This window comes from Citrus sinensis, chromosome 4, assembly GCF_022201045.2.
Source record: "Citrus sinensis cultivar Valencia sweet orange chromosome 4, DVS_A1.0, whole genome shotgun sequence".
In the NCBI taxonomy this organism is placed as follows: domain Eukaryota; kingdom Viridiplantae; phylum Streptophyta; class Magnoliopsida; order Sapindales; family Rutaceae; genus Citrus; species Citrus sinensis.
In genome coordinates, this window is record NC_068559.1 from 23024172 (window position 1) to 23048809 (window position 24638).

The 24638-nt window shown below is 36.1% G+C and overlaps 4 protein-coding genes across 6 annotated transcripts; 3 read left to right on the plus strand and 1 right to left on the minus strand.

Moving 5' to 3' along the window:
• Positions 1-107: 107 nt before the first annotated feature.
• Positions 108-4380, plus strand: LOC102621412 (FAD synthetase 2, chloroplastic). 2 transcript variants are annotated; one of them, XM_006484435.4, is made up of 5 exons: positions 108-1325; positions 1735-1787; positions 2386-2521; positions 3324-3499; positions 3612-4380. In XM_006484435.4, the coding sequence occupies exons 1-5, from the start codon at positions 1066-1068 to the stop codon at positions 4127-4129; spliced, it is 1143 nt and encodes a 380-aa protein (XP_006484498.1). In that variant the 5' UTR covers positions 108-1065; the 3' UTR covers positions 4130-4380. The 2 variants fall into 2 exon arrangements, with proteins under 2 accessions (XP_006484498.1, XP_052295253.1); XM_052439293.1 differs by lacking the exons at positions 108-1325; positions 1735-1787 and adding an exon at positions 1795-1904.
• A 3769-nt stretch (positions 4381-8149) lies between these two features.
• On the plus strand, positions 8150-12558 carry LOC102620739 (uncharacterized). Of its 2 annotated transcripts, XM_006484433.4 has the most exons (6): positions 8150-8316; positions 9038-9225; positions 9405-10244; positions 10361-10466; positions 11168-11373; positions 11881-12558. In XM_006484433.4, exons 3-6 carry the CDS (start codon positions 9502-9504, stop codon positions 12146-12148), a joined length of 1323 nt encoding a protein of 440 aa, XP_006484496.1. In that variant the 5' UTR covers positions 8150-8316; positions 9038-9225; positions 9405-9501; the 3' UTR covers positions 12149-12558. The 2 variants fall into 2 exon arrangements, with proteins under 2 accessions (XP_006484496.1, XP_052295593.1); XM_052439633.1 differs by having other exon boundaries at positions 9038-10244.
• Positions 12559-13194: 636 nt separating this feature from the next.
• LOC102620474 (F-box/LRR-repeat protein 4) lies at positions 13195-15293 on the plus strand. The gene is made up of 2 exons (XM_006484431.4): positions 13195-13856; positions 14105-15293. Exons 1-2 carry the CDS (start codon positions 13529-13531, stop codon positions 14983-14985), a joined length of 1209 nt encoding a protein of 402 aa, XP_006484494.1. The 5' UTR covers positions 13195-13528; the 3' UTR covers positions 14986-15293.
• A 1743-nt stretch (positions 15294-17036) lies between these two features.
• On the minus strand, positions 17037-23252 carry LOC102620185 (outer envelope protein 80, chloroplastic). The gene is made up of 16 exons (XM_006484430.4): positions 22381-23252; positions 22119-22212; positions 21915-21997; positions 21677-21774; positions 21514-21583; positions 20895-20988; positions 20558-20639; positions 20401-20436; positions 19817-19970; positions 19592-19732; positions 19160-19230; positions 18985-19063; positions 18771-18886; positions 18432-18579; positions 17523-17592; positions 17037-17417 (listed from the first exon to the last, which is right to left on the minus strand). The coding sequence occupies exons 1-16, from the start codon at positions 23011-23013 to the stop codon at positions 17263-17265; spliced, it is 2124 nt and encodes a 707-aa protein (XP_006484493.1). The 5' UTR covers positions 23014-23252; the 3' UTR covers positions 17037-17262.
• Positions 23253-24638: the final 1386 nt, after the last annotated feature.

The following is a 24638-nucleotide window of genomic DNA, read 5'->3' on the forward strand; positions in this document are numbered from 1 at the left end:
TATTTTTTTTTTGGGGGGGGCATAGCAACGTAAATCTAATTTATGAAATCTTGCTTGATCATCCTGGAACTGTCAATATTACATGGTTATTGACTGACAACTATTATTCTGGGAATGGAAAATAAGAGTTCTCAAGAATACTCGAATAAAGCCATGCTTTGATGGAGCTGCACTGTGGCAGCCCAGTCACAGCCCAGTAGTCCCAAACGGGATCTGAGATTAGTACGTGGGCTAATAAATTTCAGACAAGGAAGAGATAGGAGAAGACCTTCCATATAGCAAATTGTATATTTATTCAAAATGGGGCAGAATACTTAGAAAGATGATGAGCCGGATAATACAATATCACTGTGGTGAAACTTTGATATCAGCAATTTTAAATCTCACGGCAGCTTCAACTTCTTGATCCGTACCACTGGGATGTCATTGACACTATTAAAAATCATCGTAGATCCTTGACAATTAGCCATATATGCAGCAACGAGACCAATTGGTGCCGCCGGGGGACAAGATGTGACCGGTTTGAAGATGCTTTGAGGGAAAGAAGTGGATTTGCCCTCGAACTCTAATTGGCCTTTTAATAGTATTCTTCTACAGAGAGTGACAAAATTTGTGCATAGAAATTGGTAGAAATTCCCGGTGAAATTAACCAATTGTAGTTTGGCATTATTGTAATGACTACTAAAAGATTGATAGCGTCACTAGCGAAATACGGAAATAGGCAATCGTAGTTTGGCATTTTCAAAACATTAATGCCAATAAAATAAAATAAATCAATTAAGAGAGCTTTGGTTGTATCAATTCTGCGCTGAATACAATTTTTCATTGGATTATCCTCTGAAAAAAAAAAGGTTTACATGAAGAAAAGAAAGTACACATGAAAAGTTGAATAGGGGATCAATGGTCATACATTCTTCGTTAGAGTGCTGACGTGGCTAACAAACTGAACACACAGAGAAGCTCAACACGCGTTACTTTGCCTTAGTTCCTTCAACTCCTAAGAAGATTCAAAAACTGCTGCTGCTGATTCGCACTCCTTCTGTTTCTGTAATTGAAAATTAAATAATGTTGGGTGGGAGCTCTCGTATTTCATATCATTTACGAATACGGGAGTGCAATTACCACCACTACCATCAAAACCAAAATCTAGGGTTAGGGTTTTGTAGCTCCAGAATATTTCAGCTATCGTCGTTCATGGTGAGACCGCTTTCCGCGGCCATAATCGGAGAGAAATGTAAGCAAAGATTGCAGCAGAGATTGGTTTCTTCTTCCAGCCTTCAAAGCAAATCCTCCGGCGAAATGCCTACTCTCCCCAGCTGTTTCAGGTTTTATTCTTTTCCGTTAATTTGCTGTTGTTTTGGGATGCCGTTTCTGCATTCTGAAATTAATTAAAGGAAGAAACTTTTTTTTTTCAAATTTTTGCTGCATTCAAATAAAATGATTTTATGGAATGGCCGAAACATCGAGATGTGCTTCATACTCTTTTTATTCCTTGCTTTTGCTACTGCTATGCAGTCATATATGAAAATTTGTTACTTAGCTATGTCTCTTGTATTATAGTTCTTTAGTTAGTAATTTTGTGAAATTTTGCTCAATTTGGTGCTCGAAGTGGTAGAAAGAGGAATTGCCATGAATATCACATTATCTGTGTGTGGGAGGGATGTACTTGTTTTCTGTATTATCCATCCAATGTTTTGTTTATCTGATTACCTTTTTATTTTTTTTTGTACAAAGTGAACGAGAAGATGATCGTGAGCTTCCTGGTGAAGGATTATCCCCAGTGGCAGGTTTTCTTTTACTGATCTCTCTTGGTTTTTCTGTTTCCTGAATTCTCTTTCCATTACTGTGTAAAATATTGGCAATGGTGACTGTGAGGTTTTGCAATTTTTTTCCCCCAAATCCAGGTAATATGTTGTTCTTTTAAAAAAAAAAAATTACTGAATCTGCTTTTATGAAACCAATTGTTAATTAATCAAAGTGTCAGGAGTTGTTGCATTGCTTTCTCGGTTCTCTACCATGTGCTGTAAGTTCTTTAAACTGGTTAGAATGTTGACAATTGTTTGTAATGTTGAACTGCTTGAAGGTTTATGATCTCTACCCAGTACTTTTTGGGAACTGTTGTGTAATAGAATGAAAAAGTTAGTCTATTATGTGATATGAACCTTTAGTCTATCATTTATGAATGGCAAGTATAGACACCGCTCCATTTTCCTAATTCTAAATGATGCTCCAAGTGTTGTTAAGAACTGCATTATTCAGTTTAGCATTACAGCTTAGTTTTAACAAGTCTTACATAATCTTTTGGAACCTATTGATGAACTATTGGTGAATTTATCTTTTGAACATGCTAGTTACGATTTCTTTATTATGACTTATTGTTGCCAGGAGGGATAGTAGCTTTGGGAAAGTTTGATGCCCTTCATATTGGTCATCGAGAACTTGCAATTCAAGCATCAAAGATTGGAGCTCCATATTTGTTGTCATTTATAGGAATGGCTGAAGTATTTGGTTGGGAGCCTAGGTACAAACATTGTTCCCATGTTTTTGTCTTTTTCTAGGCTTCTTCTTTTATAACTACAGTTGTGTGGCCGCAATTGTCTTGGTTTAGTTTTCTACCAATCCCTGGACCAAAACAGATCTTCACGTGTTGAATCTGGGTGGCTTAAGAACTGATTTGAACTGACCAACTGTAATTTCTTCTGGGTCTGCTTTCTTGGTACTTGGTTAATTCTGGTTTCACTTATTGTAGGATGGAGAGTATATATATATATATATGTTCGATGTTTATCTGTTGTAGCTCATTCTACGCAAACCAGTTATAGATTCCTGGGGTGTATAAAGGATTGTATGTCTTTGTTTCATTTATAGGCAACTTGTTCACATCCTTTAAAGTCTTTTCTACTCAAAACAAACGTCCTATATTTCCAACCAAAATGGTAAATTTTTACTATAATTGTTCATGAATGTCTTATGTTTAAAATTTTTACTTTGTAATTTTGTTTTAAGAAGTGCTAATGACTTTAAGTGAGGAGGATCCTTTGGTCAATTGGAGATCAGTGAGCAATTCTTTCAAGGATGCTTATGCTTCTTTTTTATAGGAGAATGTGTATTACAGTTATTATTAAGAGTTAGTTGACTGTCAAACTCTATGCACCTAATTCCATGTCTCTACCCTTGTGAGTCGTGATAACCATTTAAGTTTGGACAATTGACATTTATACTAAATGAATTTGGCTTACATCTGATTTGTTAAATGGTGGGACTTTGATTATGTGGTACAATCTTGTAGGACATATATATGATATATTAATCTGTCTGAATAGGGCTCCCATAGTCGCTAAATGTGACCGGAAGCGGGTTCTTTCATCTTGGGCTCCATACTGTGGTAATGTGGCCCCAGTAGAGTTCCAGATACAATTTTCAAGTGTTCGACATCTCTCTCCACAACAGTTTGTTGAGAAATTATCAAGGGAGCTTGGAGTGCGCGGAGTTGTGGCAGGTAAATTTTAAGGTTGATGACGATTCTTTCTGGGTTTTTTGTCAGCAATTTGTAATGTGGAAGAATACATTAAATCATGCTGAATAAATTCTTTAATGGCTAATTGTGGCAGGTGAAAACTACCGGTTTGGATATAAAGCTGCTGGCGATGCATCAGAGTTGGTGAGACTGTGTGAGGAGTATGGCATGGATGCTTGCATTATAAATTCTGTCATGGACAAGCATCAAGATTCAAGAGATATAGACTGTAATGATTCTAAAGAGAGAGGACAGGTTTCATCAACCCGTGTTCGTCAAGCTTTAGCCATGGGTGACATGAAATATGTGTCAGAGCTTCTAGGTCGTCAACATCGTCTCATATTAACGGTGAATGACCACGATGAGTTAATTAGTACTAGCAATAAGCATCGAGTGTCAGTTCCAAAGTCTTGTTTATTAAATCTCCCTCCAAAGGAAGGTTTCTATGGGAACAGTGTTCTTTTATTTGGTGAAGAAAACCCAGTAAAATGTAGAATATGCATTGATGCATCACATATCCACTTAGAAATGGATAAGGTAGGTTTTTGTAATTTTGATCATTCTCAAGACTTTAAGTTGTTGGGTATTGAATTTGGTGACTTACAATGTTAATTAGTTTAAGTTAGGTTTCTGTGTTTTAACTTTATTCTGGTTGGCTATTTCGCGGACAAAAAACTTCATCCATGTTCTTGAAGGAAAGGATGTCTACCCTCCACAGATCCATTAGAGCACAACTGTTCTTATTTATCAGTTCAAGTATGTAAATATATAGATACAAATCACAAATCCTAGAATGCTTCTTCATTCTTCAAGTTAAGGATGTAATTTTGCTTATTAATTTTAGGGATCTCATTTTGTCTGTAGCTGTTGCTTGGATCTTATTGCTGCCTGTACTATTCATAGCTGGTATTTGGAGCCTGGTCTTTTGATCTGTGAGTTCCCCTTCGGTGTAGGCATTTGAGTTCTATCACTTGGAAAATTCTCACAGCTGAATAGGACTGAGAAGCATGAAGGTGGGTGTGTCAAGAAGTTCCAAGTTATAATGGCAAAATCGACACAAGCAGAGCTGTATTTGGAGACAAGTATCATTGTCCTGGATACAGCTTCTTTTCTCAAACATGCAATCTGTTATGAAGGTGTTGGTATCTTTAAGAGGATTTTGGGAAAATAACAATTTACGGGTTTGTATTTTAGTAAAACAGCAATTTCAGCAGGAATTCGATCTTTTAGCCAAAGAATAGTGTCATCTGATGGTATGCTCAAACAAAGATGATTTACGATACAAAGCTTTGATCTGAGAAACTCCGAAGTGTGAGGCAACCGAAATCAAGTTATAAAAGATATGATAAATCTTGGTTTTGAGCATTTTTTGCATCCATCTGATGGTGCTGTCGAAACTTATCTGAGTCTGCTTAACCGATTGTCTTGTCAGAGCTTGCTTAACACTAGTATCAAACACGTGGGGCATTTACGTTAGATCAATAATGTTTTTGCTAAAACATTAGGGTCAAGGATAGGCTCTGTTTCAGTCTTTCTCTGTTTCTGTATGTTCTTTCCTGAGTTTGACGAAACCTATTTCCAAATGTCTGTGACCTGGTCATTCCTTTTCTACTTTTTAACCATTTTCTCATACGCTGAGTGCCAGATTTTTGGCAACCTTGTCTGTTGTTTGGTTAGAGATTGAGAATTTTGTTAGGCAATGCTTCGCAGCGCATATACGAAAATGGGGGGAAAAAAACAATAATGAAATCTGAACTGTTGTGGTATTGATCAAACAAAGTATCAGACATGGCATTGCAAATGCGTCCCTTGCACGCGTAGTTATCTTGTTTTCATTTTTGTTGAGCTCTGGCTTCTGCTAATGTCTCATCCTCACGTTCTTGAGGCTTTAGTGTTGTGAGAACATATACCACATTGAGGCTTATCAACAAAAAATGCAACATTTTCTGCTAACGTATAAAGTTGCCACCATCGAACCGCTCCAATTAGATAAAATCTACTGCGAATTGTCGAAGAGATGAACTTGGTGCCATTGTTGCAGAAATAATGTCTTAAGATTGTTGGGGATATGTACACGTGGGGAATGACAAATGAAGATAAGTGCAGCAATAATAGTGGAACTTTATTATATAAAGTAATGTGTTTACAACTTTGTGTGTAGACAGAAAATAGTAATAATAGGTAAATTGTAAAAAAATAATATGTATTTCAAAGCACCTTACAAATATCGCATTCCTTAAGATGTTATTTGCCCCCATCAATTGAATGATGCACATGGATTAAGCTAATACGCCTCCAGGATATAAGGAAGCACTTATTTGTTTGCTTGCATTGTGCATCGACGAAAATAAACCTGAATACTATTAAATGTTGCAAGCCTACCAAGAATCAATATATTGTTCTCATAGTAAACAATATATTGAATATTTGATGCATAAAAAATAGGTGTTATATAATGAAATTCGTTTTAGGAAAGACATCTGAGAAAAAAATGATGTGGGATTATTATTTTCTATAATTTAATGGCCGAAACAAACTCTCTATTGTGCTGTGCCCTTCCTTTTGCGTTGTCACCTTTCATAATACTTCTTCATTCATGGCTATTTGATCAATATTTAATTTTAATCAGTGATCCAAATTAAATTATCATCATTTCAAACGAAATGTTACTATAAAATAATACATCTTCAAATGAAATGTCATCATAAAATGATGTATTCTCAACTGAAAAGATAATTTTTTATAAAATATAATTAATTAAATATATCTTTATAATAAGATAATATTTATTTTGAAAATTGTTCCAAGGTGAACCAAATAGGAAAGGAAGAAAACAAGAAAAAGGGAAAGGGTGTGTGTTGTGTGGTTGAAGTTGTGACTGTGGAATCAGTATATTATGGGCCATTCCTTGGTTTTTTTTTTATGATTGAATTGCATTCAAAACACTGGGGGAAAGGGTCCAAAACAGAATGGACAAAAGGAAGCCTAACAGACAACAGAATATTTATGGGCATCCGCACAACTTAAGAAAATACCATATGGTGGAGTGGACAATCTGTTTCACTTCAGAATATCCACTGGAATAATCAATCTATATAATTAGGTAAGGTGCCTCCTCTTGCTCATTTTAACAAAACGCTAAGCATCTGAGCCTCTGAGGGTAGAGCCTTTATTCTCACAGGTGGAGGGAGTCCAGCATAGCACTTGTCTAGAAATTAAAGGAAGAAACTAGAAAAAAATGAACTTTTTTATTGGATTCATTTATCTTCTTTTTTTTTTTTTAATAATACAATGGGCAACTCGAACTATCTACCTTAAAGATACAGTTATGTTAAGAGAATTCTAACTATTAAATTTTAATTCTTATATGTTATTCGTCTATTAAATAGTCAATTACATAACTTATAAAATTAATATCCTGCCATTTCATATCGATAATTTTGACACAATAATTGGTGAGGGAGGGAGAGGATACCACACCTCCTCAACAAATGGCGGTTATTAATTAATTGGAAGAGATAGCTTTTTAGCTTTCATGGAAAAGATAAAAATAATGAATTTTTTTTAAATAATAATTTAAGATAATTTAACCTGCAGCGTGCACACAACACAAGATATGAAACCGATACTTCCAGCAATAAATAAATAAATAAAAAAATAAGTTAGCGTTGCCGCCGTTGAGTGCAGGCAATGTTTTTATTATTAAAGGGTGGGGCTATTTGAACCCACTAATTTACTCAATAAATCCACTTTAAAAATAATTTTTTATCATTAAAATACCTCTAAATTAAATTACAGTTATGGACACTAGAATATAATTAAAAAAAAACAGAATTTTTACTCTTTAAACCCATCTTTATATTCAACATAGTTTTATAGAACCCTAATCAAATTTTCATTAAACCCTAATCAATCAAGAGGTGGAATTCTTCTCTCAAGCCATATATATTGTTAAATAGGCACATGTGAGTTGATTCAGAGTAACAAAATTAATTGTTATTAATTTGATGGATATTGATTTTATGGAGGATTAATTGTTTAATTGTTATGATTCGTTTGGGAATGACCCCTCACTCAAAATTGTTTAATTAATATTGATGATTAAATTTTCAATTAATAATTAATTATTGTTTTTTCCCAAATTCTGAAAAAAAAATATTTTTTTCTCAAATTCCTCATATTAGATTTTCATACCATCATACAAGATTTTTCTCACCAATATAATATAACTCAAAAAAATAATTTCATGATGACAACTATTTTCTCCATTTAGAATATTTTGATTCATTTGTCCTTAAACGAGGGCTATTCACTCAAAATTGATTATTAAATTTCTAATTAATAATCAATTTTCAATCTAATGGGTTTATAAATAAATATTATGGGTTTAATGAGTAAAATCACTATTATTATAAAAATTGGGTTTAGAAAGGGCATATTAAATATTTTAGTGGGTTTACTGAGTAAAATTTAAAATTTTAAAATTTAAAGATGAGTTTATTTAGTAAATAGGTTTATTGAGTAAATTGGTGGGTTCAAATAGCCCCATCCTAAACTAAAAGATCTCCTCTTTTCTTTCATTAAAGATTATGTCATGTATATATGTTGAAAAACATATATATAAATGCGTATATTGTTGTATTACCAAAGAAAAGAATTAACAAACGAAAGCATAAGCCTCTCTCTCTCTCTCACACGCATTCCCATATTCTTCTCTCCATTCTCCAATAAACGCGGACCTTCTCTCTACGTCGCCGTTTACCGTACCCATCTTCTTCTTTCTTCATTTATCCCTTCAGGTGAGTCTTTTTTTTTTTTATAATATTTAGTAATTTGTTGCTATTTACATGATCTTTTCAATCCTGATATCCAGATTTCAGTGCGCAGAAAAAGGAAAAGAAAAAAAAAGGAAATTGGAAGTCTTCGAATCTTTTTTTTTTATTATTTGCATTTCCGTTTACTGAGTTTCGGTACGAGATAATTCGGCCGGTCGTTGAAGGGGTAGATTGGTCATTTGATTTCACATTCTTACATTTTAAATTTAATTCAACCTACCCATTTAAGCGGTTCACGTTACAGATTAACTCATTCCACATTTGCACCTCAAGTTTCGTCGTACTGGGTTAACCGCACCGCGCCCGTTAATTTACTTTTCCGTTTGTCCTGTGGGAAAATTCCGAATTCCCCGTTCTCTCCTCGATTCCATATTTGCATCTGTGCAATACAAAGTTTTTACATGGGCTATAATGTCTTTTCATGTGTCGTTCCTTCCTAAATTGTCGGAGTACTAAGATACAGCCATCAACCACTGTTACGCATCTTCACCTCACTCGTGGCGCCCTCTTATTGGTCAACCGCAGCTCCTTTGCGTAGCTGTACACAGACAATACACGCGCTGTCCTTTCTATTAATCCTTAAATTAGCTTTCTTTCAATAAACAACACTGATTAATTTAATTAATTATATATAATTACTTAACGTGAAATCTGTTTTAATTGATTTTATTTTTTGTCGTTGCAGTTGCAGGAGCTTTCCTCAAACGTGAAAAGAGCATTATTTATTTAGGCGCGGGGCACGTCCCCGTCTCTCCTTGAGTTTGACTCCGAAAGAAGCTTCGGTGGTCGGTGACGCCGCGCATGCAATTTCGACCGGGCTGTCTACAAGTAAAAAATTGACGGCCCGGTTTTATTGGACCTGACCAACTCCACGTCAGCCTCTTCTTAATTTTTACGCACGTTATTCAAAGAAAAAAGGAATATACTCTTATACCGTCTCTGACTCCTATTTTCTAGCGTGTTTGCTGCCACTTTCTTCTATTTTGCTTTCGTCTCTTCGATTCTTTTCAAGGGGTCACCATTGAATTTTTCATCTCCAATTTATCGTGCAGGTGGTTCAATCTGGATTGTGGTTTGCGTTGTATGGGCGTTGCTTGATAGTGCTACTCTTATGAGAGAGAGATTTCTTTTCTTCTGAAGTTTTTCAATATGGGTTCCTTGTCCGGAATCATTCAACGGCCTCTAATTGCGGCGGCGGCTGTTGCCGTTGCTTCCGCCTCTGCTGATGTTTCTGACAAGTTCCAGTCTTTTACATCACCTGGAGCCGAACAAACTGATTCTTCTGTTTCTGTTTCAAATTCAATTCAAGAATTTACATCATCTTGGGTTTCTCATATATCTGTTTCCAAGCTTTCCAGCTTGAACTTTGTGACTAGAGTTCAAGTGCCTGTGCCCAGCATTAGTTTTGGGGTTCCCAGCTCAGGCCACAAATTTATTCCTAGTAATTTATGTTCTTCTGTAGCGTCTTTCCCTCTTCTTGTTAATGTGTATCAGTCTGCGGAGTTGGCTAAAGCATCCAAGCCAACTAAAACTACAGGTTCTATCCCTGCTTCGTATTCTGATGTGTTGTATAGGTGGCATTTACCAGAAACAGATGCCATTGATGTTTCTGGGACTTCTGATTGTTTAGCAATGAAGTCTAGGACTGTGGTGGTTTTGCTTGGATGGTTGGGGGCAAAGCAGAAGCATCTTAGGAAATATGCAGAGTGGTATACTTCAAAGGGGTTTCATGTCATTACCTTTACTTTTCCAATGGCTGAGATTCTCAGTTACCAAGTTGGTGGCAAGGCTGAACAAAATATAGAATTGCTTGTGAACCATTTGGCTGATTGCTTGGAGGATGAAGGAAAGAACCTTGTTTTTCACACTTTTAGCAACACTGGATGGTTAACGTGAGAATTAACTCTCTCTTTATTGCATGTTATTGCGTGCTCTTTTTTTTTTTTTTTCAACTTTTTCCTTTTTAACGTTTAGCTTGATATGTTTAAATGTATCTATCTTGCCACAGATATGGAGCTATTCTTGAGAAGTTTCAGAATAAGGATCCTTCTTTAATGGGAAGGATTAGAGGTTGCATTGTAGATTCTGCACCTGTTGCATCTCCTGACCCTCAGGTAAATGGTGCTTGCAATGGTTTAAAATTTGCTATTAACATGAATAATGGGATATCTATATTGTTGGGATAGTTAGATATTTGATAATTTAATGGAAACAGAAAGCTTTGACCATGCACAATATTTATAAGAAGATTATAGGCCATGAGCAGAATTTGTTGGAATTTTTACATTTTTACATCTGCCACATCTTGTGCTCTGTTTTGTATCTATTTGGACCTTTTAGACTTAAATTAACCAGCCCTTATTTGGTTGAGTTAGTATGCTAGACTACACTTATTCAATTTTGATTTATAGGGTTTCAGGTTTAGTTTATAGTGTATGTTTTCTGTTATCATTTTAACTAGGAGTTCTGATGTTTCTTTAACTTACTGAAATTCACGGGAATAAACTTCCTTCATTCTCTCATTGATAAGACTATGTATTTGACTAAAGTGCCTATTTTTGTGCACCTGAAAGAAGTCAGTGCTTTGATAAAATTTGGAAATTTTGAGAAGTTATGCAGAACAAGTATGTTGTTTGATGACAGGCATTTGCATCTCTTCTTTTGATCTACATTGCTTTTATTGTAAGAATATCTGTATTCTGGAGATGGTAGGATGTGGTCAGTGTGGTGCCCGGTTGCACTTTAGCATCTTTTGATTTTATTTTTTTTGGAGTATGCTCAACAGTGCTAATTGAATTCATTTCATTTGTCTTAGGTGTGGGCTTCGGGTTTCTCTGCAGCTTTTCTGAAAAAGAATAGTGTTGCAACAAAAGGAATTGTTTACACAAACGAATTAGAGACAGACGAGTTAGTTGGCAGCAGAGCAAGTGGAGAACCCAAACCTGCAGTTACTGAAACAGCTTTGCTTGTTGTCCTGGAGAAGTTTTTTGAGGTGATTTTGCATCTTCCTGCAGTGAACAGGTAATGTCCATTGCTGGCTATCATTTTGATCTGATTAGATGCATTATCGCCGTCACATTGGAAAACTGTATACTGTATATTTTCTACCGTAAGAATATTGACTGAAAGGTTGAACTAATTGAGACAGATTAGCATTTTTCTGACAAACTCGCTGAAATTTATTCCAAGATTTTTTTATATTTAGGATCTGGATCTTTTCCCTCTCTGACTTCAGTCTTTCTTGTTTCATTGACTTGTGTGATTGGTTTCTGTGAACTCTGTTGGCAACAGTATATTCTAAATTTTCTGTACATGTATATACCATTTGATGTAGAGAGGGTTTGCAACATGGCTCTTTGCCTCCTTTATGAAACAATGTAGTTGAGATTGCTGTCATTCCACATTGGCTTTATCGTTCTTTATGAACATTGATGGAAATATCTTCTTGTTATCCTACTGTTATTCTTATGTTTTCACATTCTCTTCATTCATGAATATTTACAGAAAATTTTTGTTAAAATGGTACAGGAGGCTTTCTGATGTACTGGGCTTATTGTCTTCTGGGCAACCGGCCTGTCCACAATTGTATATTTATAGCTCTGCTGACAGAGTCATTCCTGCAGAGTCTGTAGAATCATTTATAGAGGAGCAGCGGAAGGCTGGACGTGAGGTCAGGGCTTGCAACTTTGTCTCCACTCCTCACGTCGATCATTTTAGGAATGACCCAAAACTATACACTACTCAGCTCAGTCAGTTTCTGGAGGATTATGTTGTTACTTGTTGCAAAAGTTCTTAATTGGCGCCATGGATGCACTGACCATAACCCTAATTCTTTTTTCCCTACCAAAAAAAAAAAAAAAAAAAATTATACTGAATACACCTTATAGTAATTTGATTCATTGGCTTAGAGGTTACAAAATGCAGCAGGAATAACAGTTCATTTCTGTTTTTATAATTCCTTTTTTTGGTCTTTTTACATGTTATAGCGTTCTGCAAATTTGTAAACAGGATATTCCTTGGTCAACATTGACGTACATATTTCTTTTTTCCTTGTACGACATGAAATTATTTGTAGAATCTTATTTCTTTAAGGTAATGGGAAATGTATCTTACTCATTTTTTCAAATTCCTTGTTCAAAACTCAGGAGTGTACACTTATGCACATTGTTGTAAAATTAAGAGATGATAGCCACTGTTTTGTTTGCATATGCTGTGGATTTGTATCTTCATTTGATCTGGGAGCTTTGTATTTTAACGGATAAGACAGATTCAAATAATTGTTTCTAATTTGTTGGCTTTCTAACTATTGATTGGGATCATTGTGTTATGTTTAACTGTTTAGTGTTTGTAAGCAATGTCTATAATCTTATGTGAAGAAAGACAACAGTAGGGGGCCTCCTTTCCCCATCCTCTGTTGAAAAAACATGAAGTTTTCGAAATTTTTTGTTATTGACCCATAAAATTTTGTGCTGTCTTTAATTCATGATATGTTATGTATATTATCCCAAAATATAGGGTGTTAGTAACGCAAATTTGAAACCATAATAGATGAGAATTTTTTAACAAGAGTGAGGGCGTTGTACTAAGCAGTACTCTATATATTGAATGTACATAAATGAATCCTTTGTGTCATATAATCAAAGAAAACTTCTCTCTTAATGAAAAACGCATATTTTGGAGAAGACGGTGATAAAAAAAAGCGACAAACTCACCAATAAAATGACGTCGTTTATCTTAATATTTTATACCGATTAAATCATCCTATTTTTGTGATGCTCTTTTTGACAAGTTCCCTGAGATGACAACTGAAGCAAATTCAGAAAATGACGTAGAAACTGAAACCTTAACAGTAAAGCATCAAATTTCAGATATTGACTTGAGAAAGAGAAACCTGAAAAGCAACGTAGCCAAGTACAAAATGCACGTAGCCAGATTCAGAATGCTGACACAGAGGCTGAACAAAAATACATTCTATTTACAGAAGAGCCCCCCAACCAACTGAATAAGAAGAATCAACTACCGAGGACATTTATGTAATTGCGGAAACTAACAAAGCCTCTTACTTATTCCTACTCCACGCTACAAACTCTGGCTGCCAATCGAGGGACAGAGATTAAGAATAGGGGTTTCCGGAATCAACGCTAATCTGAACTGAACTCCTTTTGAAATTAATCAAATGGGTTCCCTTTGCATAAACGAAGTGCTCAGAGACGACGAATTGCGATCGATTTTGTCAAGGCTAGAAGATGACAAGGACAAGGAGAGATTCGGGTTGGTGTGTAAGAGATGGCTCCACTTGCAGAGCACTGAGCGGAAGAAATTGTCAGTACGAGCTGGGCCCCACATGCTCAGAAAGATTGCCGCCAGATTCTCTCGCCTCGTTGAATTGGATTTGTCTCAGTCCGTTTCCAGGTCGTTTTATCCCGGTGTCACTGATTCTGATCTTGCTGTTATTGCTGATGGGTTCAAGTCTTTGAAGCTCCTTAATTTGCAGAATTGTAAAGGTAATTCCTTTCTTGGTGGGTTTATCGTATAGTGTTTTTTTGTTTGATTGGTTGTTGTTGTATTTTTTAATTGATTGATGGAATGCATATAATCGGAGATTTGTTTACTTGGCGGTGAATGAATGTACAATTACGCTAACTGTTTGGATGCACATGTGCCTATTGGCTTTGGATTTTTGATACATGCATGTATTTTGAGCAGGATCAGTTTATGTGTTTCTTCAATTGCTTCATTTTTCGTATTACAGGTATTACAGATGCTGGAATTGCATCAATTGGAAGTGGTCTTTGTTCTTTACAGTCCTTGGATCTGTCTTACTGTAGAAAGCTAACTGATAAGGGATTGTCAGCTGTTGCTGAAGGCTGTCAAGACCTGCGGAGCCTGCATCTTGCTGGCTGTAAATCCATAACTGATGGGACATTACAAGCTCTTTCAAAGAACTGTCATAATCTAGAAGAGTTGGGCCTTCAAGGATGCACCAGTATAAGTGACTCCGGAGTAATTGATCTTGTAAATGGCTGTCAAAATATAAAGTTCTTAGATCTCAATAAATGCAGCAACATCGGAGACAATGGCATCTCCAGCGTTTCTAAGTCATGTTCTTCTCTAAAGACGCTAAAGTTGTTAGATTGTTATAAAGTTGGAGACAAGTCTATACTATCCTTGGCCAAATTTTGCAAGAATCTTGAAACTCTAATAATTGGTGGTTGTCGGGACATCTCTGATGAGTCTATAAAACATTTGGCAGCTTCTTGTAAAAGTAGTTTGAAGAATTTGCGGATGGATTGGTGTTTAAATATTTCGGACTCTTCGCTGAGCTGCATCCTCTCGCAATGCAGAAACCTGGAGGCTCTGGATATCGGTTGCTGTGAGGAAGTGACAGATGCTGCCTTTCAGGATCTAGGCGAAGTTGAGTTAAGTTTAAAGGTTTTAAAAGTTAACTGTCCAAAGGTAACAGTGGTAGGGATAGGCAATGTTTTGGAAAAATGTGCCTCTCTGGAGTACATTGATGTGAGGTCCTGCCCACATGTTACACAGGCAAGTTGTGAGGAGGCTGGTTTACAGTTTCCTCAATGTTGTAAAGTTAATTTTGCAGGATGTTTGTTTGAGCCAGATGTGTTACTTTGAGACCGCATAGCTTCCAAAGGAACTACTGCCTCGTGAAGCTGACTTAAGAACAACAGATGAAGGCTTCTTCGAGTATCATCGGTCTTTTCCTGCTGCTGTACATTTAATTATTAATTTTGCACTGTCTAATAGTGCTAGGCTTGTTTTATTGCTGGAAAATTCGTGTATATTTTGCAAGTATGTTGGATGCTCTTTTTCTTATTTTGTTACCTTCAGATTCTAATGTGGACATTGTAATCTCTATTGTACCCCCGCTTTCCATAAATCTTGGTCTTTGGTAATAATAAGATTCTTCCGGTATTTATTTATTTTTTTTAAACTTGGTTTTCCTTCACTGCATATAAAGTGATTTGCTATAACCAACAGATAATGTAATGAAAATTATCAGGCCATTTGGGATTCAATTTGAGATAAAATTTTGGAATGTTTATCATTAACTCATTTGAAAGTTCTGATTTGAGGCAAGGCAATGCCTTATGGCAACAGATGATGCTTCTTTACCTCTGTCGAATTTAATTCCAAGATTAAATTGTTGTTTTGAGATTCTTGGTCGTCATTCTGATAAGTTTCCGTGGTTCACATTTGCAGACAGCAAGTTGTGGAGTTAGATGCACAAACACAATAATATAATGTCTCTGTCTACTGCGCGAAGGTATGTGCGAGCTGGTAGACATCACAGAAGTTGAATAATTTTTGCCAGAGCTTATCCGGTGAGAGCTTGGCCTGGGATTCTTTTTGTTTGATTTCTAACAGATTTCAACTACCAAAAACCAACCTCCTTTTTTTCTCTTGGGTTTATGATTGGTCATTAGTTAGAAAAAAATATTTTTAGTTAAGAAGGGATCATTGTTAGCATAGACTACAGAAGATATTGTTCGTTTAGCTATAGAAAAGCTCAGTGTTAACGCCAAGTGTTGGATTGACATGTTTAGTACTTGGTTTGAATTTCCTGAGATGGGTTACTTGTTCTTCCTTCTAAAGTCGAGATCAATCATTCAGAATTTCAGATAGATAAGGTTCATACGTCGTTTTTAAATGTAATTGAAGCCAAAGTGATAAGATTCTCTGAGACTCTACTGTCTTGCAAATGGTGGTAAAAGACGAAACAAGCCAGTTAATGTATTCATTTAACTGATCTAACAAGCCAGGCTGTATTGTGTATAATATGGCAGCTGCCAAGAGGTCCAAGTGAAGAAGTTAAGTTCGACATCCTCAAACTCAATCATTATTGAGTTGATTAGAAGTCAGAAGATGCCACCGTAGCTAGCCTAGTTTCCAGTTGGAAAAAAAAAAAAAAATCTTCCGCAGATTCAATGGCAAATTGGCAAAAATTAAATTGAAAACGGGACCTCCAATTTGTTGGGGAAAGGCACGAGATTCCTAACAATTGAGCCAGCTGCGAGTATTAATCTCAGGAGACCAATTGGAGGACTGACATTCTTTTATATTTACGGGAAAAATGATATTTAAAAGCAAGGCTACACCGAAGGGACAGAAACAACAACACTGTTAAGAGTGCACAGCGTCGTTTTGGCTGCTACAGTGTTACTGTCCACTAAACAGTGATGCTTATTCCGTTGCCCTGCTTAATGTACTCGGCTTTATAAAGTTGATCATCGGGAATGTGTACACATTAAATTTAACATAAACTTCTGTAACAAATTGTTCTCAAATTACTCATGCGCAGGGAAGTTGCAGCCAAAGTTTTTGCTAATGGCGGAAAAGCACTTTTGAACTATTAGTACTTCACAATCTCTCTCACTGAACACACCCTTCATATCCTTTTCCTATAAGTTTTTTTTTTAAAGCATAATTTTTTTTTCTTTAATCAACTATCTGATGATGATGGCAAGGAAAAACCAACATCATAACCTTAACGGAGATATAGGCCATGTCAAAATCACGTTTCTAGTAGCAAATCTACAAATGTTATATGAGACGAAGAATTGCGGAGTTGTCAAGAAATTCCAAATTTAGAAGTCCAATTTTTATTTCAATCTATCAACCGGACAGGCGGACACCAGTACTCGGAAGGCATAAGTGCAAAAGGGTTTAGACATATAAATGCCTGAAAAGCAATTCAATCAATTTTGCATCTATGAATAGATCAAAATAAGATAACCACCTAATCAGTTCATGATGTCGGTGGCTATTAAAAAATGACGCCAAAGAAACTATTTCACTAAAAGCTGTACACGTCCTCGACAGACGAATAAAGTTGGTTACCTTAGGATAACTAACATCTAGATGCAAATACTATCACGCAAAAAAGAAACTTCAGTTCCGATAACCAACACCAAAGTGAAATCTCTTCGCTTGCTTGTCATTAAACGCATATTCAAGCCGCAAAGGTCCTAGAGGAGAGTCAACGCGGATACCAAATCCATATCCATATCCACTTCCAGGCTTCAACCTTGCTCCGGCAGGATCACCTAATGAAGCAAAATAAATAAAGTAAGGCTGCAACCTGGGGGGCAGGGGTAAAGAACAAACTTTGAAAGCATAAGAAACATGGGGCCAATCATAAAGAAACCCACCAGGCACAGAAGGCCCTGATCCAAGATCTGTTCCATAGTCAGAGAAGATAACACCTTCGACTGGCCCCAACTGCAAAACAAGAAATATTAGAGGAGAAAACACATCTTTCCACCATAAACAACATTAGCTCATTCAGAGGGAAGTGTGCAGTCTCAATTTCAGAGAGAGATCAATCCCTTTTATCTCATCTATCACATGCTTATGCATTCTCTAAGTGTGTCTTGATCCTCTGACCCCCTCAGAAGCCTTCAATCTATAGCAGCTCAGAAATAATTGTTTCTGACAATGATGAAGGTAGCATGGGGCCAGATGAGGAAAGAAAGCATGGCCCCCTCCTAGATTTGACAAATTTTGCTTCTATAATACTAGATTGGCTCCTCAGAAATATATTAATATGCCAGCTCCTCCAAGAATGTATCGAAGTACTTTGAAGGACTCGTATTAGACGAATGAATAAATCTATCATACAGTCCTTAATTAAACCTATTTATTCACAACTCTCAACATTAATTCAATCATAAATCAACCTCTGGCGCATCTGTGTGCATTTGCGTGTGTTTTCAGAAAGGGGAATATCAAAATTTTTTAATCAAAATTGTTTAAAGATGTGACACCTACAGCAAAAATTCTTCCCTTGACAGTATATAACTTTTGGTTTGTAACCTCCATTTATGTTTTTCCAACTTATAAAGATTAAGGCATGAATTGCCCATGATTTGCTTGTCTCGGTATTTGCCAGATTCACTTTACTGCCTTCATCTGGAGTTTGTAATATCTGTACCCTCCGCTAGCTCATGTGATGCACAGTTGCAAGCAGATTTAAGCATCATGAACATGCAGTGATAAAGCTTCAGAATATTTTCACTTTTTGATCCATATAAGACAGAAATTTGGTAATCATCACATACCATAGGGAAGGAGATCTCGCCAGAACCAACCACATAAGATCGACCAGAGCCCACGGCACCTTCTTCATAACCTCTCACACTATTTGTTCCACCAATGGCAAATGCTTCATGTGGAGAGAAATTACCTACTACATGCCCACCGGACAAACTAGCAGTAAGAAACAGTGCACATTAGCAAACTGAACCAGCAAAATCACTTGTAAAGATATCAGCGTGACAACTTAAGCATGGAGAAAGTGCCAACATGCTAATCATCCTCTGACTTTTTCATTTCGAAATCACACTTGAATTCCTCTTTTACACAACTTATAAGAAAAAAAGGAAGAAATGGTAGCATACCTTAAAAGAAGGCGAGCAGGTCCAATTTCTACACCCTTTCTGGCACGAGCATTCACTCTATTGAAGAACAACCACTCTGGCCAAACAGGAAGTCCTTGTTCCATGTTAAATACAAACTGCAGAGGCAACAAAAATGAGGGTCCAAAAGTGACAACAAAAATGATGGTCCAAAAAGACAGTAGATCAAGAAAGCAAAGAAGGTTAAATGACTAACCATTGAAGACCCTTGGTCGCCAGAACCAGTATAGACACTCTCAAATTTAGCAATTAACATTTCATCATTAGTCTTACCACTGCCCAACAGAAAAATAGAACAAGCACAAATTCAAAAAATTAACAAATGGAAAACAAACTAATGAGGTTCAGCATTTACTTTCAGGGAGGTCTACCTTGCTGTAAGAGGACTACTGTAGAAATCCTTGATAATAGGATTTCCTTTTTCATCACGAGCACCAGAATGCTGGTAAAAAGAAAATATAATCATAGGAAGTCACAGTTCACATAAGAAAAAGTAATGACTTTCACATAAATGACTTTAGGTAGAAGCCTATTTAAAATACATGAGAAGTTTTGCCGTATCAATCAATGCACTAACCAAAACACAGCTAACATAACAATTTCCCATTTGTAAATAACAAACCAGCAGTTAGAAAAACCAAAATAAAAAATACAGGAAACAATCTACATGTTGCTTATGCAGTTTTTCTCAATAATATTAACAATTCCACAGAAGCTCCAGGTCATATTCACTGCCAGACCAATTGTGCTCAGCACCAAAGGTCAACCTATTGCTAAAGAAAAGCAAGGGTCTAATGAAGTACCTGAAAAATAAGTCCTACTGTCCCACTCCATTTAGGCCTGATTGGTCGACTAAATTCCATACCAGCTGTCACACGGCCAATGGTCAGACTACTGTTATCAGGCTGGTTTCCATGAACATGCGTTCCAGGGGTTCTTGAATTCTAGTACAAATGCATCAGTTCAAGCAATGATCAGTTAGCACCCAAACGTAATTGTTCTTAAGACAATGAAAAGCTTTAGCTCACCTGAACCATTATAGTTCTTGATGTTCGTTTGTCATCTCCTTCAATCCATGGGTCAGTGTAGTTTATGCGAAATATAGAGTCAATTTGACCCCTCTCCAAGGAGATATTGAGTTTTTGGTTTCTTCCAAAAACATTCCTATGAGAATATGCAAAGCTGCAATGGGAATAGAGTTATTAGGCAGACTACATAGAATGATCGCCTAGCACAAGAATCTGGTGCAACAATATATTATAAGTATAGCCCATGCCTTGCATGTGTCAACATCTTTCCCATAAATGCGTGTATTTCAAGATCTATTTATTTTCATAACTTGCAGAAACTCTAAGGAACATACATAACCCCTCTCAAACAAATATTATTCATTAGCATTTAGGGACCCAGAATTTGTTAATTACAAGCAATAAAGGAAAATTATGTATATACATATACATAGACAGATAGATAGAAAAGAAACAGCATCCACACCAAATTAGTTCATGTTAAAATACAACAATATAACCTATCAAGCAATAAAAAGAACTAAGAATAAAAAAGTTCACACGATAGCAGAGATTTAACCAGATAAATTACACTGTAACCTCACCTTCCAATGAGTCCAGATAAAGGGCCACTTGTGATCCTACAAATGAAAGGAGACTAAGTTAATATAATTTCATGTAAGCCACAGAGTTTTTGCTTTTAGTACTAATATTCAAGTTTGGAAAAAAAGAAAACAATGCCATTTAAATTAAATCACCTACCCACTTGATATACCGCCACCAGCAGAAAAACCTCCACTTGGCCGCTCAACAACATTCATTATCAAATCAACCTTGCCAGTATCTTCAACGTTGCCAAAACAAAACAACATTTCAATTCAAACACCATAGAGAAGCACATCCATATGCATAAAACTCCCCTAACTGATTAAGCACAATACTTTTTAAGTGATTCCAATTGGAAGAAACTTCCTAACAAACTATGGTGTTTATAGTTGAGCAACATCTTCAAGAAAACTAACTTAAGATCACTCAACATATAATGTGCCAAAACATAATCCATGTCATGAGATGATTCAAATGAAGCATCTTGTCTCACCTCCTGCAGGTTGAGGAATAATGCTAACATCTTCCATGATTCCCATTGTCAATACAGTTTCCACATCCCTTTTCCCTTGCAGCATGCTGTAAACCTACATCAATTATTTCAAATTGAGAACCTCTTATTAGTCATAGGGTATCTAACAATAAACTTGTTCATCCCATAGACGAAATTGTGAAGAATTATGTCATGCCTCAAGTTCATATATTTTTCTCTTTAGGAAACAGAGAAACTTTTTTAGAATATGAAAACAGGAAAAGGATAACAAAAATGAGCCAGAGAAGCATCAAATTTACATAAAACCACCAGCACTCAACTTTGCAACTTAAGAATGCAAAGAACCAAGCAAATAGGTAACATATTATGATACTTGAAGAAAAATTAAGAATATTTCTCTCCTAAGAAATGATATTAACTCGAAAGGGGAAAACAGAGATTAGCGAAAGAAAGAAGCTGAACGACAATTGCATAAGCTTAAATAGGGCGATTTCTTTCACATTTGCTCAAGCCTCAAAAGCCAACATCGAGGACCTTGTGGATACTCTGTAAGGTGGGCAAATACTCCTCCTCAGGAATACAACAAAATTGAAGAAAAAGGAAGATTCATAGAATATACCTGTCCCTTCTTGGTTGTAAGTTGTCTAAGAATGGTTTCAGGACGCGTCTTCCCTTTAGTTGGCTCACCACTGAATATGGCAAAACACAACATATATCATCTAGAAATCCTATGATTACTGTTTTCTAAACACAAAAAAGGTAAACTTAAGACAGGTACTTACGTCTTTCTGTCAAGGAAACGGATGGAAATATTATTGACCTCGGCCTCTGCAACTTGTAATCTAATTATGCCTCCAGAAAGAATTTCAACACCAGAAACCTATAGAAGAAAATCAGAGAACATTATCCCGCTATCAAGACAAGCTGTGATGACAAACCAAGGTGAACTACACAAAATCCAAGTCTAAATCTCATCAAAATGAAGCAAAAATGTTGCACATCAACACAATGAACACTGACCATGCCGAAAAGACCACGCTCCATATACCAGCCATTGATTGAAGTTATTACTTCATCCAAACGCCTTATATTGACAACTTTTCCTGCACAGCTTGACACCAATTTTCAAAATCAATGGATGCTCTCTGTGAGCCATTCCAAATATGGCTCAGCAAAGAAATGTATTTATATATATTAGATACGCACAATAGGTAAGAAGTCTACCATAACCATCACGAAAAGCATCCTCCACAAACTTCGTTGGAAGAACGTTAGCTCCTTCACATACCAGCCCATGGAACTCCTGATTTGGCTCTACCTTGTAACATAAGAAACCAAAAATATTAATCATCAATCAAAACTAAAACAAATATAATTCATTTAATGGTTAGGATACCATTTTATGAGGAATTAAATTTTTCTTAAAAAAAAGAGAAAATTAACTACAGCATAATCATAACTAAAGATAAAATCATTTAAAATGTACCTGAAAGACCAATCTGATGCCATCACGCGTATCAACAGCGACTGGCATACACGAGCAGAAGTAACCACTATCGATGATCCTGTGAACGTCCTCTTGGACTTCACGAACTGTCAGTGCTGAGTTGGCACGGCACGCTTTTAACGCCGTTAATGCCTCCGTTTCTAGGTCTTTTCTCTCAAGTTCTTCACCGTCTTTGTTTCTCACCAAAACTTCACTTATCAACACTCGCTCTTCGTCGCTTCGACTGACCGAGTGAGGCTGCTGCGCCTTCTGTTGCAGCTGAGTAGATAACTCGGACTGAGCCGGAAACTCGGCCGATGACTGATTCAGCGACAACGACGCAGAGCATAGAAGCGGAAAATTCACTAATGTGTCGACGGCGCCAGTCATAGACAAGCACGTTGAGCAGATGCGAACCGATTTTCCGTACAAATGTTCGGCAAATGACTGGAGCTTCCGAGTGAATGGTTCAGTGGACCGCGTTGACTCATTGAGTGAGTAAATTAGATGAGAGAGGGAGTTTTTGGATTTTGTTAAGGTTTGGGCAAAGAAGGGGACGGGAGGCTCCGGTCGAAAGGGAGGGATTTTGAGGGGAGACGATATGAAGCGAACGTCGTCGTTTCTGAGAGGCATTGTGAATCAGGCTGCCTCTGACGGAGAATTAAAGAAAATGACTGAATTGTAGGTTATTTTCTCGGGTTTTACGAGGAAGAAGAAGATAATTATTAAACCCTCTACTGCTGGAAATTGGTCCGGTCCAACAAAACCGTGCTGTCAACTTTTTTAATGTAGTTAACAGCCGCCCGAATATGACGAAAACAAAGGTTAATTTTATGTGTGGTTGTACTTAGTAAAAATTTGTTTAAAACTGAAGTGTATTTTGGAAGCGGGTTGTATTCAGCACTAAAATAGGATGCGTTTAAAAGTGGGAAGTGCTTGGTAACGAGCTGCCTCACACAACTAGTCAATCGTAATGCGTTTAGCGTTCAACCAAGCCTGGCCTGAATTTTAAAGTCTTTTATAATTTGTAAATAGTTAGAATTTTGTAGAATTATGCATTTAAGTCCTAGGAGGTATTTTGGCAAGTTGATAGGAAGCTTCCTCACCTAGCACCCAACAATTATAAATAGGGGTGATCCCTCCTTATTTGCTCATCACCACACCACACACATACTCTCACACAAGTTCTCAAGCACTCTTATAAAAATCTTTCTTATAATTTTCTCTTTAGGTGTATAATAAAATTATATCTGGCTATATTGCTATCGCTTCTCTCTAGCATTGTCACAAGCATCTTCGCTTGGCTAGTTTGAGAAGTTCATTACGTTTACTTAGCAATTTGCGTGTTAGAAGTCGTCTAAGTGCCGCACAAGTTGTTGCGCAAAATACTTAATTTGTGACATGCCGCTTCAAATTGTTTGGTAGTTCACAGCAAACTACTCTAATGTAAGGTATTGTAATTAAGAATAATATCACAAGCCAATAAGTTAAACAAGTTCCGCGAGATGAGAATTTATGGAATGCTGCCGTGTCCTTGACATAATAATATGATTCTAAACATGATTCTTTCATACTTTGTTTTTTAGTAGTCATATTCGCATATGATGAAAATCATCAGTATCATACCATTGTTGAGTAGCGTAGTCTAATTTGTAACTCTATGATTATGGCTTTTTTTTTGTGTTGAGGTATTGAAGTTTTAAGTTGTAGTTGATGTAGAAAAAAATTGTGAATATAAAATACAAATTAATAATATATAGTAAATATAATTTTAAACATGATGTTGTGTCCTCGACATAATAATATGATTCTAAACATGATTCTTTCATACTTTGTTTTTTAGTAGTCATATGCGCATATGATGAAAATCATCAGTATCATACCATTGTTGAGTAGCGTAGTCTAATTTGTAACTCTATGATTATGGCTTTTTTTGTGTTGAGGTACTGAAGTTTTAAGTTGTAGTTGATGTAGAAAAAAATTGTGAATATAAAATAAAAATTAATAATATATAGTAAATATAATTTTAAAATAATACTTTGAATAAAATTAGTAAAGATATAGTAGATTTTTCAATCATATAAGTGTAAAATCAAATTAATTTACCTTTCAATCTACAATAACTAATATTTACCAAATATTTTAATACTATAGTTTAAAAGATACAGCTGTCTAACTTCAATTCCAAATAGGGTTTAAGTCGTTTCTTTTGAATTGGTCAGATTAGATACACAATGTGATCATGTCTTTGTGTACCA

What these genes read in the sequence shown, in the direction of transcription:
- LOC102621412 (XM_006484435.4), top strand. Translation starts at nt 1,066, where the DNA reads ATGTTGGGTGGGAGCTCTCGTATTTCATATCATTTACGAATACGGGAG. An exon ending in ACTCTCCCCAGCTGTTTCAG is followed by an intron (nt 1,326 to 1,734) that starts GTTTTATTCTTT and finishes TTTTGTACAAAG; the next exon opens with TGAACGAGAAGATGATCGTG. An exon ending in AGTGCGCGGAGTTGTGGCAG is followed by an intron (nt 3,500 to 3,611) that starts GTAAATTTTAAG and finishes TAATTGTGGCAG; the next exon opens with GTGAAAACTACCGGTTTGGA.
- LOC102620739 (XM_052439633.1), top strand. Translation starts at nt 9,502, where the DNA reads ATGGGTTCCTTGTCCGGAATCATTCAACGGCCTCTAATTGCGGCGGCG. An exon ending in AGCAACACTGGATGGTTAAC is followed by an intron (nt 10,245 to 10,360) that starts GTGAGAATTAAC and finishes ATCTTGCCACAG; the next exon opens with ATATGGAGCTATTCTTGAGA. An exon ending in TTGCATCTCCTGACCCTCAG is followed by an intron (nt 10,467 to 11,167) that starts GTAAATGGTGCT and finishes CATTTGTCTTAG; the next exon opens with GTGTGGGCTTCGGGTTTCTC.
- LOC102620185 (XM_006484430.4), bottom strand. Translation starts at nt 23,013, where the DNA reads ATGCCTCTCAGAAACGACGACGTTCGCTTCATATCGTCTCCCCTCAAA. An exon ending in GGTGGCGGTATATCAAGTGG is followed by an intron (nt 20,437 to 20,557) that starts GTAGGTGATTTA and finishes TTTCATTTGTAG; the next exon opens with GATCACAAGTGGCCCTTTAT. An exon ending in AGTAGTCCTCTTACAGCAAG is followed by an intron (nt 19,064 to 19,159) that starts GTAGACCTCCCT and finishes TCTGTTGGGCAG; the next exon opens with TGGTAAGACTAATGATGAAA.
- LOC102620474 (XM_006484431.4), top strand. Translation starts at nt 13,529, where the DNA reads ATGGGTTCCCTTTGCATAAACGAAGTGCTCAGAGACGACGAATTGCGA. An exon ending in TAATTTGCAGAATTGTAAAG is followed by an intron (nt 13,857 to 14,104) that starts GTAATTCCTTTC and finishes TTCGTATTACAG; the next exon opens with GTATTACAGATGCTGGAATT.